Below are 21,617 nucleotides of genomic sequence, written 5' to 3'. Positions count from 1 at the left end.
TGTCGCCGTCGCTGCTGTCGCATCTTGGATGGCGCCGCTGTAGCTGTCGTATTGCACCGCATCGAGAGAAGCGTCTCGCAACGAAGGAGAAGCGTGTCGCTGCTGCTGCCGTCGCATTTTGGATGTCGCCGCTGTAGCTGTCGTATTGCAACTCATCAAAAAAAGCGCCTCGCATCCACAGAGAAGCCTGCCGCCATCGGAGCTGCTGTCGTTGCATCTTGGATGTCGCTGCTGTAGTTGTCGCATTGTGCGGAAGCGTCTTGCCACGTCGGAGAAGAGTGTCGCAGCCGAAGCTGTTGTCGTCGCATCGTGGAACAAGGGTGTCACCGCTGCAGCTGACGCATCGAATCGAGACTTCTGGTATCACCGGAGAAGTGTGCTGCATCTGGAAGATCTTCACGTCTTTATTTCTATGCACCGGAACTTTGCCGCATTTCCATCTTTGTAACACTTTTGTTGTGGAAGCGTAACACATCGTAAGGTACATTGACTCAAAGTGTCGCATTTTAAGAACTAAACAGAACTAAGCTAAAACTATCTTTTAAGTACAGTATTGTGGATTTTTGTAATTTTTTGGTCTTGTGTTAAGTCGATATAAAGAATACTTATTTTTTATATAAAACCTGTGTGGTGTCCATATGTAGTGTTGTCACTGGATTACTGTATGCGCTCGCAAATGCTTTACACACTGCCTCTGAGATAGGCCTGTCTGCTTGTGCCAAGCTACCAAGGGGGTGAGCAGGGGTTATTTTAGGAGTGTACCCCTTACCCTGACTAGAGGCAAGGGTCCCTATTAGTCACAAGTACCTACTTGTGCCAACTAGAGACCCCCAAATCTAACAATAACTATGTTACATGTGTCAATAAAAATTCTGAATCATTGAATCCTTAATCATGGTACATCAAGCTATTCATCATACACTTTACACATCTTGGTTATCAATATGTGCTATATCAGAGAACCTGTGATAGGATTATCTCACCATTTTCAATTAGAACCTATTTAGTTATGAAAATGTGGAACATCCTGCACCCACATCTAACACCTGTAAATCATCCGATATCTACCCCAATGAAGATATAAGGATGAAGGTCCATCTTCCTGTGGACATACCTAACATAAATGTCCAACAAATATTTGTTCAGATTTGAGAAGTAATCATGTGGGTATATAAAGCATCTTCTCAGCATCTGGTGCACAGTAAACCATCGTAATTAGCCTCATTGAAATTGGTGCAAAGGTGTATAATAAAGATAAAAAAAATTATAAAGAACTATGGCTTAATAATGTGTGTAGCTAAATAATATCACAAGAAAGTCGATTCAATACTCTTGACATTTTGAAGTCTGATCCCCCAAGTCCTGTGGTAAAAAGCTGATATTCACTATAACTATAGATTCATGTGTAAAATCGTGTATTTGGAGAAATGGATAAAACTATCTGGGAAATACAATTCTGCTTCTAAACTTTCAGAAGGTGTTATCACCCCTTGATGAACAATTTGGAGAATCCCAGCCTAGTAACACAAAGCTCTACATCACTGCGCAGAGGAGTGCCCACCGCGATGTGTGGGCCAGCAGAGCAATGTTTGATATCTCAGAAAATCTGATGGACTCTATATACGATTTTGCATGTCTCCCTTATAAAGCATGGAATAAGGTCAATAACAGGTGTCTTGGGGAAGTCATTGTGCAAATACAAGTATTCATCTTGATTCAATTATCCCACATTTCTACAATCAAGCAAATCCAAATGATTTTGCATTTTCACTTTGCACATGCTCTCCAAATTATTCCTGGTGTACCACTTATCATCATTTAGTTGCTTATAGGCTTCAGCAGTGTATATTTCTAGGGGCCATGGCGCTATGTTACCTCCTTTTTCAACGTTGGTTATCACTATATATATAACTAGCAGCCCGTCCCGACGTTGTCCGGGTATGAATTGCTGCGGGCCAGTAGTATGTTGTTTTGTAGGATTTCGTTGTGATAGCATTTCTTATCTACGACAGGCCTGTGAAACGCTCCGATTCACAGTGCACTGCTGATGCACTTAAGAGTGCGCGTTCAGTAGTGTGTGAACTCGAGTTTCCCTACTTTATTTTTCCTTGCAATATTATATAGCGCAAACTCGACAACATGGCATGAGCACAATTTACATTACAGAAGAACACATTAATTTGTGGTAGGCACGGGGAGACAAAGCGATTTGCCTGGAATCCCAGGATGTTGAGCTGATGCCGAGATTCAAACGTAGCTCCCCAGCTCTAAAGTTCGCAATTCTAGAACTTGTGGCGGGAGGTGTGTCTAAAAGTGTATGTCGGAGCTGGCCATCAATGAGAGAGACCTGTGCTAACTTCAAATCGGTGGTGAATGCAGGAGATGTGGGCCGCCGTGCCACCAATGTACTTACCGCGGGAGGGTAAACACCCATTATTCCGCAACTTTCTTTCCACATACCATCACTCCGCATACTTTCATTACGAAAGTACCATGACTCCGTAATGCCATTATAACGCATGGCATTACATTTTATATGCTTTTACCACGCATACATTTACAACGAAATTCGTTGTAAATGCATGAATGGTAAAAGCATGTTTTTTTAATGTTTGGATAAGGTAAGTATGGGTATAGGGGTATATGTTTTGGGGTACCGAGGTATATGTTTTGGGGTGTTTGGGTATTTTAAGGGTTCATATATAGTTTTGGGTTATGGGGTACAGGGGTAATTTTAGGGTTTAGGGATAGGTATGGGTTTTGGGGTACAGGGGTATTTTTAGGGTTCAGGGCTAGGTTTGGGTTTTGGGGTATAGGGGTATTTTTAGGTTTCAGGGGTAGGTTTAGGTTTTGGGGTACAGGGGTATTTTTAGGGTTCTGAGCTAGGTTTGGGTTTTGAGGTACAGGGGTATTTTATGGTTCAGGGGTAGCTTTGGGTTTTGGGGTACAGGGGTATTTTTAGGGTTTAGGGATAGGTTTGTGTTTTGGGGTACAGGGTATATTTATAGGGTGAAGATGGGTTAGTGTTTAAGGGTGTTGGGGTATTTTAAGGAGTAAGGGTGGGTTATGATTATGGGGTGCAGGGGTATTTAAAGGGACCAGGGTGGACACCCGGAGCTGGAATGTACAGAACCTGGGAAGAAAAAACAATGAAATATTGGGCACAACGCTCGCTTTTTTTTCCCGTAATCTCGCGCCCCGCACACGCCCACGCCCCAGCACACGCCCACAGCACACGATATGAGACATGGCATGAAGGGCGGAACGTACCACACGCCCCCAGCACACACCCACAGCACAACGCAGACACGCCCACAAGGGACTACTTTGCTGCCACGGTTCTTTTACCTTTTAAATGTATATGGTGGGCGTCTGCATAGCCTATGTCCTTCTGCTGCAACTGCCCTTTCCAACGCTGTATTGGGTGTTGTGATTGGTGCTGTGGTTCCTGAGATTACCCGCCTCAAAGGTTTGGGCTCTCTCTTTATTATATTAGTATAGATATATATATATATATATATGTATTCATCAATATATACATTGTAGTTTCAATGTTTGTAGGTCATGGTAATATTTTGTTGGGGTGGAATCGTTATAATCTTAGGTATATCTTTTTTTGAGCTGAATAGTAAAGATGTAGCTAGTTAAGTATAGGAAGTCAGTATTTTTGTTATCGATATTTAATGTCCGATATTTTTGTGTTCCGATATTGTATGCATCGATATTATATCAGTGATCCATTAGCAGTCGACATGGAAATACACCAAATCACCAGGCGGGAAAGCAATCCAATCATGAATGAGGTGTGAATTTATCAGGTACATTATTTACTAAATATTCTGAGTTTTGGGGAATAACGTGCCTTTTTGCAGCTTACTGCACTAAAATCCACAAGTGACTGTAAATACTGTAGACTTTTCCTCTTTTAAGTTCTGGCAGGACCTGCCACAATTTAGCAAAACTTGAGGTATTTCATGCATCTGGCGTTTTGAAAAGCACACATCTCAGAATTTCAACCCTGGTTCAAGCAGGGGTGTACACAGGGGTCAGAAGACAATGACCCGAGACGCGCGAGCGCGCGAATCAAGATGGCCGCCGCCGCTTAAGCTCCGTCGCGCAAAAAGCCCGTTTTTCCACTAAACGACGATTTTCTGGTCAGGCATAGTGCGCAAAGGAGGTCGTTTTATCCATTTTCAGGATTCCTACCTTTGGAGGAGTTTCTACAGCGTTTCACATCCTCGAAGTGCTGTTTTTTGATCCTTGGTTCTCACACCCAGCCTTCTCCTCAGCTTTTGTTATTTCTTTTCCTTCACATCTTGCGTCTGGGTGTTTTTTCTCCTCAAAATGAATAATAAAAACTCTGCTACTAATAAAAGGAAGCAGCAAGTTCCACCGCCTCCAGTCAAATCAAAGGTTGTGGAATCTTCTGAACCTTCACTTTCATTGATACTTGCAGAAATTCAAGCTCTTCGAGTTAACACTGAAAATATTGCGTCAGAAATTAAAAGTGTGCGTAAGGAAATGGCTAGTTTATCTATGAAAATTTCTGATAATTCCATCAAAATTCATGATAATAAAACCAAAGTGGATGCTTTTACTCCGTTGGTGGAAAAAATTCTTCCTATGCAATCTCAACTCTTGGACTTGGAAAATCGCAATAGACAGTATAATCTTCGCATTTTTAATTTGCCTGAAGAAGTTGAGGGTTCGAATTGTCGTCTATATTTGGAAAACTTGATTCCTGGCCTCTTGAATATCAAATTTCCAGAAACATTTGAAGTGGATAAGGCCCATAGAATCCCTTCTCATCGTAATCCTCGTAATGCTAAACCAAGGCAAATGATTTTCAAAGTCCTCCGTCATCATCATCTTGTTTTGATACGAAAAGCTGCAAGAGAAATCCCTACAATGTTGGTGAATGGAAATAAAATCTTTATTCATCAGGATTTCGCCAAAGAAACTGTTGCAATTCGTAAGGAGTTCGCTGCCCTTTGTCCACAACTGAGAAGCCTTGGTTTTAAATATGGTCTTTTTGATACATCCCTCATGCGCATCTGGAAAGATAATTTCTCCAAATCCTTTCATCTTCCAGAAGACTTGCGACATTTTCTTGAACATCAAGGTCAACACTCGATGGATACTCATGATCCTCCTCCTTGACTCTTTTTAAGGTTTAAAATGTTTCTGCTGACAATTTTTCTGAATGCATTATGCATTTTGTTTGGGGACTCCAGCGGTTTGGCCATGCTTGTAAAGTGTGTGTGCATTTCACTTCTCATGTTTATGTTTGTTGTTTGTCAGTTTGTTTATGTTCTTTCCTTTCCTTTCCCTTCTCTTATCTCTAGAGCTGCTCACTCTTCTTCTTTATGGAGTTTCTCTTTCACATTTTATAATCTTCAAAACTACTCATATCTTTTATATGTTCTTTTATCTCCCATCCTCTTCTTCTCTTTCATTCCTTCATTATGGCTAATGTTAAAGTTATCTCGTTAAATGTAAAAGGTTTACGTCATCCAATCAAACGTACTAAGATTTTAGATTATTTAGGTCGTTCCAAAGCTGATTTTTGTTTCCTACAAGAAACTCATGTTGACGATAAAATATTAAATTACATGAATAAGAAATGGGTTGATTGTATAGTTTCTTCACCTGCTCTTGGTAAAAAAAATGGTGTAGCAATATTGATCGCTAAAAAATCTCATTGCCAAATATTGAACAAAATTAATGATATTGAAGGGAGATATTTAATTGTTAAAGTTAAAATTCATGATTCAATTATTACATTAATAAATGTTTATGGCCCTACTGCAGATGAACCTCAATTTTGGTCTAATCTTACTATAGAGGTTCTTAAAGTTGGAAATGTTCCTCTGATTGTAGCAGGTGATTTTAACGTTATATCTGATCCTTTATTGGATAGATTATCTCAAACGAAATTTCATACCTCTAAAGTCTATTTTGCTTTTAAACATTTTCTTCAAACTACGAAATTGGCTGATATTTGGCACCTCCACTTCCCTACAGATAAAAATTTTACTTTCTTTTCTAACCCACACAATTCCCACTCCAGAATTGATTATATTTTAGTTTCCAGACAACTTATTGCTTCTATTACATCACCTGTGATTGGCAATATTGATATCTCGGACCATGCCATGATTTCCTGTATTTTGAATCTCCATACAACTTCCTCTAAACAATCTAGATGGAGAATGAATTCTAGCATTGCTCTTAATGATCGCAATAAATCAAAACTTTTATCTGCTATATCTGATTATTTTCAATTGAATCCTGAAGGGTCTTCTTCTTTGATTACTCGTTGGGATGCTTTTAAAGGGTATATAAGAGGGGCTACTATTTCTATTATGGCTCATGAGAATAAGAATTTTAATGCAAATATTACACGATTAGAAAAACAAATAGCGAAACATGAAAGGCTTTTTATCACCTCCAATGATATAAAATATAGAGATATATTACAAAAGTTACGTTATGAGTTCAATACTATTCTTAGTAAAAGAGCTGGTGTCCAACTTTCCAAAGCTAAAGCTAAGTTTAGTTTTAACGCGAATAAATCTGGTAGACTTTTAGCAAATTACCTGCGTATTAAAAAAGATAAAACGCAAATCACCTCCATTCGCAACCCTATGGGTAACGTGGCCATTTCGCATGTAGATATTGTCGATGAATTCCTAGAATTTTACTCCAAATTATATGATAAACCTGATTTTAATGATGATTCGCTGGTAGACTCCTTCCTATCCTCCTGTAACTTGCCTAAACTTTCCCAAACAGACAAACTTAAATTAGATTTGCCAATTACTTTAGACGAAATTTTATCTGCCATAAAATCCCTGAAACAAAATAAATCCCCAGGCCCTGATGGTTTACCTGCAGAGTTTTATAAAGAATTTCAATCTCAACTTTTACCCTTTTTACTTCAACTATTTACTTTGTTTAATTCTTCAGGAAGCATATCTGGTTCTTTTTCAGAAGCTTTAATTATTGTTCTTCCTAAACCGGATAAAGACCCCTCCCTGGTTGCTAATTACCGTCCTATTTCTTTAATAAATCAAGACTGTAAACTATATTCAAAAATGTTAGCTTTACGTTTATCCCCAATATTAGATTCTATCATTCATTCTGATCAATCAGGGTTCATGAAGAATAGATACTCGGCTAATAACACAAGAACGTTATTACATGTCATTGAACAAGCTCAGACATTAACGAGTCCATCTGGTGTTATGGCTTTAGATGCTGAAAAAGCTTTCGATAAACTTCATTGGCATTTTTTATTTCGCACTTAGTCTCTTTTAATTTTGGTGTTAACTTTATGAGTATGATTTCAGCTCTATATTCTAATCCTACTGCTAGACTATTTATTAATGGCCAAGTTTCCTCTCAATTTTCCCTTTATAGAGGTACACGTCAGGGTTGTCCCCTTTCTCCCCTTTTATTTCTACTAGGTATTGAACCCTTTCTTGCTTCTATCAGACAATGTGATTCTATTGCAGGGATTGAGCTCAAAGGTGTTGTGGTTAAAACGTTGGCATATGCTGATGATGTGCTTTTATTTATCAAGGATCCCATATATTCATTTCCTGCCTTAATAGACATAATCTCTAAATATTCTTTAGTGTCTGGATATAAATTAAATTCTAATAAAATTGAATTTTTTCCCTTAAATGTGTTTTGTACTCCGGATATGATTCCCATGCGTAAAATTATTTGGCAGAAGAAAAAGTTAAAATATTTGGGAACTTTGTTTTCTTCTTCTATCAAATCTACAATGACTCTAAATAGTGATTTTGTTTTAAATTATATTAAAGATAAAACGTCTAAGTGGTCTCCATTAAATCTTTCATGGTGGGGTCGAATGAATTGCATTAAAATGACTATCGCTCCCAAAATTTTTTACACTTTAACTAGGTTGCCCATTCAGTTTCCATTACAATTTTATAAAAATATTGATAAACTTCTTTCCAAATTCCTTTGGAATAATAAAGCAAAGCACATTTCTTATAGCAAACTAAAGATGTCAAAAAATAATGCTGGTTTTGGTATTCCCGACTTTCATTTGTATCATAAAGCGTTTATTATAAAGCAAAGTGCTATTTGGTTTAACCATTCCTCTGTCCATAATCCTCCTACATGGTTTCATATTGAAAAATCTATTGTGTCTCCCTTTCCATTACCCTCTCTGTTGACCATGTCAAATAAATCCTCTTGTCTTCATAATTCTCTTATCATTAAATCCACTAAAGTAATTTTTAATGACCTTGATTCTATTTTTGAACATCCACTGTCTAATACAACAGATATATCACTATGGTATAGTAATGTTATTACATTGAATCGTCATGTTAAATTTTGGTCCGCAGGGATTTTTTATCTTAAGGATATTTACTCTAATAATATGTTTCTCTCATTCCAGATGTTACAATCTAAATTCAAATTACCTAATTCAGATTTTATTAAATATGAACATTTAACTAATTCTATCTTAGATTCATTATCCCAAGCTATTCCCTCTATTCTTCAGACTGATTCATTTACTTATATTTAAACTATTTCCTCTAATCCTCACTGTGTTTCTATTTTATATAAAAAGCTGTCTAATGATTTGGGATCAAATATTAATACGATTGCAGAGTTTTGGAACAATGAATTTTCACTTTCATTGTCAAATGATTTATGGGAAACTATATGGCTTTCTCATATTTCTGGTTGGTTACCTGTTTCTCTGTTTCAAACTAATTCTTATATTTTGTTTAATTGTTTATGGACACCATTACGTTTATTTAAAGCTAAAATGCTTCAATCTGATTTATGTTGGAATTGCAAATTACATTCTGGTTCATTGCAACATATGCTTTTTACTTGTCCTTTACTGTCTACATTTTGGTCAGAAGTGTGGGACATTGTTAAAAAAATTCTTCATATTCAAGAAGATTTATCTTATAAATTGTTAATCTGCAAAGCTGTACTCTTATCACAAGACTTAAATGTACTTGAATGAAAACTCTTTAATTTCCTACTGTCTTCTGCGTTAAAATCAATTACATTTTGTTGGAAAGATGTTTCAAAGTTATCAGTTCATGCATGGTGGTCATGGGTTATTTTTACACGAAGAGGGGCACAATTATCTTTATCTGGGGGTCTGTAAAAATTCTATTTCTTATCAATTATTTTGGACTCCTATTGATGTATACTTATCTCATTAAGTTTAGTACGTGCTTTTTTCTATGTTGTTATACTTATGTATATATTGTTCTTATATAAGTAGCTCATTTAATTCTCTATTACCTATATAGTATTATATGTTTCCCTTCCCTTCCCTCTCCCCTTTTTATTAGTTTTCATTGCATATTTCTATCTGCATATTTTGACATGCAATTTTCATGTATTTTTCTGTATGTCTTGCTTATTATACTGAAAACCTCAATAAAATATTTTGAACTAAAAAAAAAAAGAAGACAATGACCCATTCGTAATCAGCTCCTAAGCATATGTAAATACAATGCTGTCAGCAGCAAGACCACAAAAAGGGGGATGAAGCAAAATAGTTCCAACCACACTATCATTTCATTATTTAATGTAAATAGTTAATTCTCTTGCCCTTCTGACCCCATAGTCACAAAATAACAAAACATATTTACCTTGAGAAATGAATAGGCAGACACAGATGAAGTCAGTACAATGGATCCACCCCTGCAAGATAGAGAAGAATATGTGAGTGTGTGTGTGTGTGCGTGTGTGTGTGTGTGTACGTACATGTGTGTGTGTGTGTGTGTGTGTGTGTGTGTGTGTATGTACATGTGTGTGTATGTTGATGTGATTGCAGTCCTGAACATAAAGTGCAAGAATATTGTGGCACACTTATATCATGGGAAAAACATTTAGGGGCAAAATCTCAAAATGTAAGTACAAAGTGAGAAGTATAGATTTACAATTCTTAGCTCCATATTTCTATACCTTGACGATATATACATAGTCAAGGTACATAGATGTGTAGTTAGGTATAGAAAATCTACACTTAGCTTATGATATTTTTCCCCTTGATATTTTGTCCATAAAATCCTGGTACACTAGTTGTTTCTTTATTACATTAGTGGCATCTCTTGTAATTGGTAATAAATAACGAAGCAGCTCAACTATAATTTACTACAGCTAAGTTGTCATAATGCCTCAGCTAATGTGAAAGGTACATCACAGATCATAATAACAGCTGCACTTCAAACTATGAGAATGCAAACTGTCTTTTTCTTCTTACCTGTTATTCTATTTTTTTTTTAACGATCAGCAGAAAGGATACATTTATAGCAACATATCTATTTTATGTACCCATGGGTCATTACATGAAACAGAATATCTGTATTTTTTTTACACATATTGAAATTTGACTTATAATAAAAATATTCTAATATCTGCTTTGGGCCCCCAAAGTCTGTTTCTGTCTGCCTTTTCATGGCAGTGTAACTGCCATGAAAAGGCAGACGGAAAGGGACATCCAAATCCCTACAGCTTTGCCTGCTCAGGCACCACCTCCATTGTAGGGATTAGAGTCTGACCACCACCGCGATGGGCTCCTCAAGCCTGTTGGAGATGGAGGACTTCTCCCCGACATAACTGCTCCAACTGCTGGTATTGTAATCCCACAGTTGGACTGAAGCTGGGCAGACTGCCACCGATGGCCTGTCGGTGGCGGTCCACCCGACACCAAAATGATGGCCCAAGTTTTCAAGTGGTTTTGAGGCATGGGTGACGGTGTGATGGTGTGACCATGTATTATAAGGAATACAATACCATCTGCCGTAGAATATAAGGATATTGCAAGCCACCTCAGATTTCCATGACTTTTTAAAAGATCTTGGCTTGCAGCCTTGCTCTTCCATATGGTGATGGGAATTCTTGTAGACTTGCAACATCCTTACAATGTACGGCAAGGGCTACTGTATCCTACATAGCCTTCAAGGTGAGGGGAGGGTAATCTCTTCAGGGGGAGCCCAGAGGACTGAGCTGACATGGTGCATGGAGGAAAGATGTGTTTTGTTAAATATCTGAAAGAATGTGGTGTAGTTTAAGCTCCTATTTGTTCAGGGAAGGAGTTCTAAATGTAGGTGGCTGCTCCAGAGAAGGATTGCTTTTGGAAAATGGTAGGTTTGAATTTCGCGGTTTTTGCTTCTTAAACCCTGTTGTCCTCTGGGATAATCAGAAGACTATCCAAGTCAAGATGACTTGGGAAAATGTGGTAGAATTTGTTTCCATGATCTTATACCCTTCCACTAGAATTTATCAGAATTAAAATTGACTCAGACCCCCACTGAAACATGGCAGGAAGAAAATACCTCTTGGAGGGTTCTAGAGTGCCTGAAGCAAGATGGCCGAACATTAGTGCAGCTCTGCTGGCCAGGCAAAAAATATCTGCACAATATCCTCACATCTAGCACCCATGGGCCCGTAATATGTGACGAGAGCACAGAAGATACCTAGCTACATAATACTGCCCTGAAACAGTGCTTGAGGGCGTGCGAAGGCTGTGGAAATGAGGTGTGTGCGACTGGGCAGTGACAGGCCCATGATCCCAGGTGGCCTTAAGGGCATAGAGACAGTGGAGAGGCGAGCCGCAGCTCTGCAGCCCTTGTATTGAAGCTGAGGTGCTGAGTCGCTGACCAGGGCGGCGTACGACAATCGGGAGTCCGAGACCGGTGAGCTGGGCTGACCTGTGAAGGGGACCACAGGAGAGCTCCAGGTTGCCGGTGCCGCATGGCTTCTGGCCTACCTGTCTCGGCTTGGCCTGGAGGCGTGTGACGGCTCGGGGTGAGGCGCGGCTTGCCGGCTCTGGGGCGAAGGACACTGATGCCGGCTGCGAGGACGCCCAGGGGCGCTTGCTGACTAGCCTGCTGACCGGGCAGCCTGCCGGAGGAATGCCCAGAACAGAGAGGCGGCGTTGATGCCATATTGAAAACTTGGAGGTGGGCCCGAGTCGGAAGGCCGTGCGAGGGCCTTCAAGCAGCGAGGTCTCCCATGGATTGCCGGGTCACAGCAGGGAGACTGCAGAAGTCACCACAAGTAAGGAGGAATTAAGAAAGAAAAAGAAAACAAGCTGACCCTCCCACCCATTGGCTATGCAGCGGTGTTTGAGAGCACTGGAAGAAAGAAGGCAAAGCAAATACTAAGAGGTCAGCCGGGGAAGTAACTGGGAAGAGGCCTCGGTGGATTGTAGGTGGATGCGTGGGGCATAGGATTCGAACTTGAGGGCCATCACTCAAACGCCTGAGCTGGTTCCATCTGCTGCATACAGTCAAAGATCATTGCAGGACATGAGAGCAGCCGCCATTTTGAGACCAAATATAAAAATGGGCAAACCGGTTAAGGGACAGCCACGTGTCACATTTGAAGCAAAAAAATCACAGAAAAACGTGCAGAATGATCGGGGCGACCAGGAACAGTCCCCTGCCGCGCCGGACTCTGCACAACTTGCAGCAACGCTTCAGGCCATGCAGGCCATGCAGCAGAGCCTTCTGTCCAGAGACAGTAAAATGGACACCTTGAACCAACGGATGGAATCCATGGCAGCTAAGTTGGATAAACAAGACTCCAGAATCATAGAGGCAGAGAAGAGGATATCTAATGTAGAAGATGATGTTCAAGCCACAAAAAGAAAATGCACCGACATGGAGAAGCTCCTCTTTATCATTCTGGCCAAAAATGAATATTTAGAGGCGCGTTCTCAGCGCAGCAACGTCATCATTATCGGCATTCTGGAGACCACCAACACCGGAACGATGGAGTTATATGTGGAACAGATGCGCATAGAACTGTTTGGCTAAGAAGCTTATGATCGATGTTTGTAGAGAACGTACCCACAGATCTTTGGCAGCGAGGCCACCCCCTGCTGCGGCCTTCAGGCAGGTAACTGGCAAGCTTTTAAAATAACGTGGCCGTGATGCAATCCCCTGTCAGGCCCGTGAGAAAGCTGATATAAACTGCCAGGGATTCCAGGTGACCTTCTACCCGGACTTTACACCCACCCTACAAGCGGCAAGGAGAGAATATACATATGCCATGTTATACCCGGCAAGGCTGCAAATTGAATATGAAGGACAGCAAAAAATCTACAATTCCCCCAAGGCAGTGCAAGAGTACCTGAAAACCATGCTGAAAAAAACACGCACCCAATGCTTGCAGGATAGACTCGGATCAAAAATGAAGGCAGACCGATGTTTTGAACCTACACTAAGAACAAGGTAGGTCACTTCCACCCCGCTGCAGCTCCAACCAGCGCTTTGTGCCTTGTGCCCTTGGCTTGCCCCCCCTGCCCACTCGCTTTCTAGCCACTGCTGCCCCTGTGGCCCCGCCCCCCTGCGCCCACTTGCACCCACTTGCTGACCCCTGCCTCCCGCCTCCCACCTCCCAGCTGATCCTCCCTCCCAGCTCCCCTTAAATTAGCAGCAGCTGCGCGGTAAGGAGAGCGACCCTTGACCTTCCAGGTAGGTAGCCCCCCGGTGCAGCTCCAACCAGCGCTTTGTGTCCTGTGCCCTTGGCTTGCCCCCCTGCCCACTCACTTTCTGGCAGCTGCTGCCCCTGAAACCCAGCCCCCTGCACCCACTAGCTGAACCCTGCCATCCGCCTCCCACCTCCCACCTCCCAGCTGCTCCTCCCTCCCAGCTCCCCTTAAATTGGCGGCAGTTGTGCGGCCGGGCAGCGGTCGCACGCAGAGGGCGCGCCTCTGACACGCTGAAGGCGCACCTAAGGCAAGCCCATCTGTGCCCACCCACGCCTGGACCGCGCCCAGCACCAGAACCCCTGGGCCCCGCGAATGCCACGAGACCAGACTCCACTATGACACCAGCAGCCTCCATGCACTCAGCGCTGGCCGAAACCACACCTGCTTCCAGGCCACCGCAAAACGGACCTACGGACCCTTCTCCTGTAGCACTTGCAGCTTCACCTGCGACAGAACCACCAAACCTCCAAGGACAGGACCCAACCACCACTGCTGCATACTCCTCAACACCCGCTCTGCACGCAAACATGCCATCGAGCTCTGGGATCTGCTCGACACCTCCGACCCAGACGTGGCCTTCCTGACCGAGACCTGGTGGCACGACTCCTCGACGCCCGACATCGCCATAGCCATCCCGGACAGCTACAAGATCACCCGCAGGGATCGCGCCAACGGAACCGGAGGAGGAATAGCCATCATCCACAAATCCACCCTTAAGGTCGCCACCCATGCAGATGACACCCTCAACACCGCCGAACACCTGCACTTCCAGATCCACACCGACCCCAACACCACCCTCAGAGGAACACTCATCTACAGAACCCCCGGGCTCAGTTCAGCGACTACATCGCCGACCTCTCCAGCATCCACGCACTCGCCTCCATGGACTATATCCTCCTCGGGACCTGAACTTCCACCTCGAAAACAACAACCACGCCAACTCCGCCACCCTGACCACCAACCTCGGCCTCAGACAACTCGTCACTGCACCCACCCACACCGCCGGCCACATGCTGGACCCCATCTTCTCCACAGGCACCCACATCTCCTTCGACCACACCACCAAAATCCACTGGACCGACCACCCCAGCATCCATTTCACCTTCAAGAAACCAACCATGCACCACCGCACCCAACAGCCGCCTCGCCGCTGCTGGAGCAAAATCACCGAAGACCGGTTGACCACCACCCTTTCCCAGAACCCACCCACCAACCCCACCAACCCAGACGCCGCAGCCCGCAACCTCAGACAGTGGATCAACAACTGCACCAACACCCTTGCCCCGCTCAAGAAACCCTCCAACAACCACGCCAGTAAGAGATCCACCTGGTTCACCGACGAGCTCCAGACCTCCAAACGTGCATGCCGGAAACTGGAGAAAATATGGCTCCACGAACGCACACCGGACAAACACGCAGCCCACAAGGACAACACCTGCAGACACCACCACCTCATCAGATTAGCTAAGAGATCCTCATTCAAAGACCGCCTGGATAACAACGCGCATGACAGCAAAGAGCTCTTCAGCATCGTAAAGGAACTGTCCAACCCCAGCGCCAATGCCAACGACAACGATATCCTGCCCTCACAAGAACTGTGCAACTTACTAGCCATCTTCTTCCACTGCAAGATCGCTGACATCCACGACAGCTTCAACACCACAACCGCCCGACTATGCCAGACTCCACCTCCCCTGTGAACACCACTAGTGCCATCCGCCTGACCTCCTGGGCCAATATCAATGACAACGAGACACGCAAGGTCATGAACTCCATCCACTCAGGATCTCTGGCAGACCCGTGCCCACACCACGTGGCACAAAGCAGACGCAGCCATCGCACCCCAACTACGGAAGGTTATCAACATCTCCTTCAAAACAGCGACATTCCCGGAAAGCTGGGAGCATGCTGAAATCAACGCCATCCTCAATAAGCCCAAGGCGGACCCCAAGGACCTCAAGAACTTCCGGCCCATCTCCCTGCTCCCGTTCCCGGCAAAGGTCATCGAAATCATCAACAGACAACTGACCCGCCACCTGGAAGACAACAACATCTTGGACCTGTCCCAGTCCGGATTCAGACGAAACCACAGCACCGAGACAGCCCTCATCGCAGCTACAGACGACATCAGGCGAAACATCAGCCCTGATCCTCCTGGACCTGTCGGCCGCCTTCGGCATGGTCTGCCATCACACTCTGAAGACACGCCTCCTAGAAGTCGGATTCCAAGAGAAGGCCCTTAACTGGACCACGTCCTTCCTCTCTGGCAGAACCCAAAGCGTCCGCCTCCCACCCTTCCGATCCGAAGCCACCAACATCATCTGCGGCATCCCCCAGGGCTCATCCCTCAGCCCGATTCTGTCCAACATCTACATGGCCCCCCTCGCATAAGTTGCCTGCCATCACGACCTCAACATCATCTCCTATGCCGACAACACCCAGCTCATCCTCTCTCACACCAACCAAAACACACACCACCAAAACCAACTTCCACGAGCGAATGAAGGCCGTCGCCGACTGGATGAAGAGCAGCCATCTGAAGCTGAACTTGTACAAGACGGAGGTACTCATCCTCGGACCCACCCCCTCAGCCTGGGATGACTCCTGGTGGACGACCACACTGGGAACAGCACCAATACCCACCAACCATGCCCGCAACCTAGGATTCATCCTCGACTCTTCCCTCTCCATGTCTAAGCAAGTCAACACCGTCTCCTCCTCCTGCTACAACACCCTCCACATGCTCCACAGGATCTACAGGTGGATCCCGACCGAAACAAGAACGGTGACAAAGGCCCTCGTCAGCATCAGACTGGACTACGGCAACACACTCTACGCAGGAATCCCAGCCAAATACCTACGATGACTATAAGGCATCCAAAACGCCTCCGCCCGACTGATCGTCAATGTCCCCCGCCGCAGCCACGTCACCCCCCACCTGAGAGACCTACACTGGCTCCCTGTCGACAAGAGGATCATCTTCAAGCTCCTCACCCATGCACACAAAGCACTCCACAACGCTGGACCAGCGTACCTGAACAGCAGACTCAGCTGCTTTAACCCCACTCCGTCAGCCTTGCCCTTGCTGCTGTCCCCCGCATCCAACAAACGACCTCTGGTGGCAGATCCTTCTCCTACCTCGCCGCCAAGACCTGGAACACCCTCCCTACCCACATACGGCAGACCCAAGACCTACTCGCCTTCAGAAGACTCCTCAAGACCTGGCTCTTCTTCACATGTATAACGTAGATTGTGTGCGGGCGGAACTGTACCAAGAAAATAAGACAAGTTTTAGCACAACTCGACAGACACCACAACAAGGTAGCTCTCCTCCAGGAGACACACCTTACTAAACAAAATGAGATTAGGGTGGGTGCGCACTGGGCGGAGTATCGCATGTTTACTTCATACTCATCCTACGCAAGAGGGATGGCTATATTAGTCAAAAAAGGCACTCCCTTCACAGTGCTCAACTCAGCCATAGATGGAAATGGAAGTTATGCCATTGTCCATGGCAAACTTCATGGGATACACATCACACTAGTGAACACCTACGGGCCCAATGCGGACAAACCAAATTTCTATGAGGAGCTGCTGAGGGTACTGCAAGGGTGGTCTGAATCACAAATAATATGGGGTGGAGACCTCAATACACATTTAGATCCCTCCAAAGACAAATAAGGTCAGCAAAGAGGGCATTCTCCTCGGGCTGCTAATGATTTTATAGCGGGAATGGAGGAACTCTGGCTTGTGGACACTTGGAGAAAGCGGAATATGAACACATTAGAAGAGACATGCATGTCCACTGCCCATGGAAGTTGGTTGAGGCTAGGCTACTAGTTCCTCAGCGAAGTGGCCAATGCATGGGTGTCCTACATAGCTTGATTACCCAGAGCTCTGTCAGACCACAATCCGGTCAAGATCACACTACACATCTCGACTATGATCCTTCGTCAGTTTACTTGGAGATTTAGAGCCGAGGCGCTGCTTGACCCGACATATAAGGCGCGAGCAGAGAAGCTATTCAACAATACTTTACTCTCAACATGGGGATAGTTAGCGAAATGGCCACTCTCTGCGAGGCCTTTAAAGCCACAATTAGAGGGACTTGTATCAGCACAAATGCAGGCATACTAAGGGATATTAGGGGGCAGCTCTCAAGGGTGGAAGCTGCACTGAGACAGCTCGAAAGAGACCAAGAGACCGCTAAAAACTCTGCTGCACTGGCCAAAATTAAAGAACTGGAGATAGAATATAAAGAGTTGGGGGCTGATGAGGGGAAGTACCAGTCAAGGAGCCATGTTGCAAGAGCGTATGGCGAGGGCTGTAGGCCAGGGAATAATCTTGCTATTAGGGTTAAGATGAGGCAGGACCATCACACTATTACTCAGATCACAGACGATATGGAGGAGGATCACTTTACACGACACGCAATCACTGTCCAGTTTCAGGAAATTCTGATCTATATACATCAAAGGGTGGGACAAAATCAGAGGAATTGAATGAGTACTTAGCTGATATCACTTTTGTCTGGCTATCTAACTCGCAACGGGAGTACCTGTCTTGGCCAATAGAGGAAGAAGAAATCAGGGACCCAATTCCGGCTATTCCAAATAGGAAGGTTCCGGGGCCTGATTGGCTCTCAAGCGGATTCTACAAGGAGTTTGCGGACGAGTTGGTACCTCATTTGCTGGCCATGTCTAAAGAGGTCTAAATAAAGGGCGACTTCTACCCACACTCAGAGAGGTCCTGATTATTGCCCTGTTAAAAAAAGACAAACCTGGGGGGCGTGGCTAGCAGCCGAACATGGCGGCAGCATAGAGTGAGAGCTCCCGAGGGCACTGCGGCCTTAATCACTATCCAACACACTAATCCGCTGAATTGCACACCCGAAGTAGCAGCAACCGGGTCCGGTACCGATGCGGCACCGTCCGCTCCAACCCTGAAGAAAAACGAAGGCTGGAAACGACCGATTCACCCACTGACGTAACTGGGCCTGTGACAGACAGAAAGCATCGGCCTTGCGTGGTTGTCCGGCCCTGGCGGAAGTGAGGCCTGGCCGGCTTGGGCTCCCCCCCGCTCCCCGATCGGAAGAAACGACCGAAGCCCCAGTGACACAGACAATAGGGAGTACTGCTGGGGCACAGCACTGCGTAGACCAGCCGGAGGACTACTACCGAGGGAAGGAAGCGGCTGCGGACTCGTGCGGGTGGCCGGACATCCAGCGCCATCTCGCGTGCCCCTGCGGCGCCCCGGCGGGCGTGAGAACTGCTCGGCGCTGCTGTGCCGAGCGAAATCTTACCGCGACGAAGGAGAGGAGACCCGTGCGCCCCCAGTAGCGGAGCAGCGGCCCCCGAGCAAATCGGGACCCTGGCGGTGAGTGCGAGTGCCCCCGGGGTCCTGTAGACAACGTAACTACTCCGGAGGGAGCGGGGACGGACACATAGGCTGTGGAGGCGACGACTACCCCAGCCTGGGGGGGGAGCGCCAGAGAGACGCCGGACGGACAGGACAATGGTGGGACTCCACCTAAACTAAACTACACCGGTGTATTCTGAGGTGGATACCAGCATACCCACCAGCCGAACGGGCAGAACTTGGCCCGGAGCTCCGGACAGCCATACAGAACAGATATTGTGCAGGCTCAGACAGCCCAGCAAGTCCATACCACAAGTATCCCCGCTCAAGGCCCTAACTGAGACGGATAGCGGCACAGCACGCAGGACACGTGAAGTAGTGGCACTAATGACTACTACCACCCTGATCAGATAGGCTGCGGCAGTCAGGAGGTTGCACACCATAAGTGTCCAGCACGACTGGGGGAGAGACGGTGATACGTCGGCGGGGGCGCGGCAGGTGGCTTCTTGGTGGGCAACTTGGCCACGGAACGCCGGACGCCCCTGCGTGGCCAGGGAAGGCCTACAACGCGGCGAGACCCACTCAGAACCGCTCTTCCCTGACTCACCAGAGGGTACCAGGACTGGACCCATAACCGCAAACACTGAGCCATGGCGGGCAAAGGAACTAGAAGCGGATCTACACAGACCAAACTGGATAAGTTTGCCTATAGCCAGCACGGACACTCACAAAACAATGGGCGAAACTCAACGGGCGCCACTCCGGAATCGGAAGGCACCAAGAAAGTGACATTGGAAGACATTATGAAGACCCTCTCTGAAGTCAAAACTACAGTGGGCTCCATCTCTTCTGAGGTAACGTTGCTGCGAGCAGACCTCCAAAAAATGACTGAAAGGGTGTCCCAGGTGGAGGTGGTCACGAAATCTCTTGTGGAGGACACGTCGGAGCTGCAAATGGCTATGGAACGCATGGAGAAAGTCACCAGGCTTCTGCAGGACAAGCTGGACGACCAAGAAGGGCGTTCCCGGAGGAATAATATACGCATCCTTGGTCTTCCGGAGACAGAAGGGAAGGGGGCGATGGACCTCTATGTTGAAGATCTCGTTAAAAATAAACTGCAACCCAAAGGCCTGTCTCACTTCTTCTCCGTAGAAAGGGTACACAGGGTACCTGGCGGCACGCCCAAGCCGGGAGCCGCTCCACGACCTGTGTTGGCCAGACTCTTTAATTTTAGAGACAGGGACGCAATCCTACAAGCAGCAAGAGTCTCACCACCTGTTAAGCTTCACAACTCAACTCTGGCCTTCTTCCCGGACTATACAGCGGAGGTGGCCAGACGCCGGAAATCCTTTGCTGAGGTGAAAAAGGCGCTACGAGACCGAGACTTGCCATACTCCATGCTGTTTCCCGCCAAATTAAGGATTGTAGCCGATGGGAAGACGTGGTTCTTTGATAAACCGGAAGTGGCTCAAGACTGGCTTGAAGGCTGGAGACAAGTGGGAAAATCTAACCGTCCACATCGAGAGCGACCGACCCATCGTAACGGCAAACAGACGGACGGACGGACCGAACAATCCGAACATCGAGACGTCATGGAGGGAGCAGAAGCCGAGGTGGCACATGAGCTCTTTGACTCTGGACAACCAGCCTCTATCTGAAGATAGAACTGATGTGGGGCGGACTGAATGCGACGCATTGGGACCTTGGGCCTGGTGCGGCTGAGTAGGGTGGGCAGAGCCGGTGCCGGTAGGGATCTCACCAACCCCACGAGCAAGTAAGATAGTTGGGGAAGGGTCAAAGCACTCTGCAAAGTGGGGAAACGGGCGGGGGTTTGTCCGTGTGGCAGGGGAGCAGGGAGGGGGGATGGGGGGACTGTTTTATTGTTCATGTTTATGTTAGGAGCCATCACTCACACCACAAGATGTGTAGACACACCACATACCAGCCTCTTCCTACGCACCGACACGAAAAGCTACATTTATGCTGAGACCAGCAACACGCTTCGCATGTTGCCATCCCACCGTTCCAATGACACACACTCTCCGTTCTGCGCCCACTGAGAGCGCCCCTACAACTACGGAAATACCCCCCCTGCGCCTGCTTACATGGAACGTCAGAGGCTTAGGGGATAAAGTGAAGAGGGGTTTAATTCTACAGGCCATTAAACGCCAGAGCCCAGATTTAGTGATGCTCCAGGAAACACACCTCACAGGGACCAGGTGTAAAGCGCTTGATAGGCGCGGCTATACCATGGCTGTACATGCAGAATTCACGCCAGGCTCCAGAGGGGCAGGGATACTCCTGAAAAAGACATCGCCCTTTATAGTGGAAAGCCACAAAGGGGACGACCAGGGTCGTTTTGCAGCCCTGCATGGCCAATGGGAGGGGAGGCCACTCAACGTGGTCTCCGTATATATCCCCCCAGCACTCCACTCCGTGGCACTACCTGCCCTGGGTAAGTTCCTCCTGGAACTCCCTGAGGGGGATACGATAATAGGGGGGGATCTAAATGCAATAATGGACCCTACGCTAGATGCCTTTCCCATCAGAGAACGCCCCAGGAAAATTACGACACTCCCAGACTTTTTAGAGGCAATGGGCATAACAGACATATGGCGGCACCTATACCCGACAGCGAATCAATACACCTTCTACTCTGCCGTACACAATAGTCTATCGAGAATAGACTACTTTTTGTCCCTAGGGGATGGACTGGAGTATGTGGACAGAATAGACATCCTGCCTA

The 21,617-nt window shown here is 45.9% G+C and overlaps 1 protein-coding gene across 4 annotated transcripts in view; it reads right to left on the bottom strand.

Annotated features, from left to right (window-relative positions):
* Positions 1 to 21,617, bottom strand: part of LOC144791219 (dehydrogenase/reductase SDR family member 4-like) — a 232,906-nt gene that overhangs the window by 46,992 nt on the left and 164,297 nt on the right. For all 4 annotated transcript variants that reach the window (XM_078665871.1, XM_078665869.1, XM_078665872.1 and 1 more), the window contains exon 6: positions 9,663 to 9,714. In XM_078665871.1, the coding sequence (XP_078521997.1) occupies positions 9,663 to 9,714 (52 nt within the window). The remainder of the gene's footprint in view (positions 1 to 9,662; positions 9,715 to 21,617) is intronic.

The sequence above is a fragment of the Lissotriton helveticus genome, chromosome 11 (assembly GCF_964261635.1).
Source record: "Lissotriton helveticus chromosome 11, aLisHel1.1, whole genome shotgun sequence".
Lineage (NCBI taxonomy): Eukaryota > Metazoa > Chordata > Amphibia > Caudata > Salamandridae > Lissotriton > Lissotriton helveticus.
Note: the sequence above shows the minus strand (reverse complement) of the source record. Positions and strands in the feature narration are given on the sequence as shown.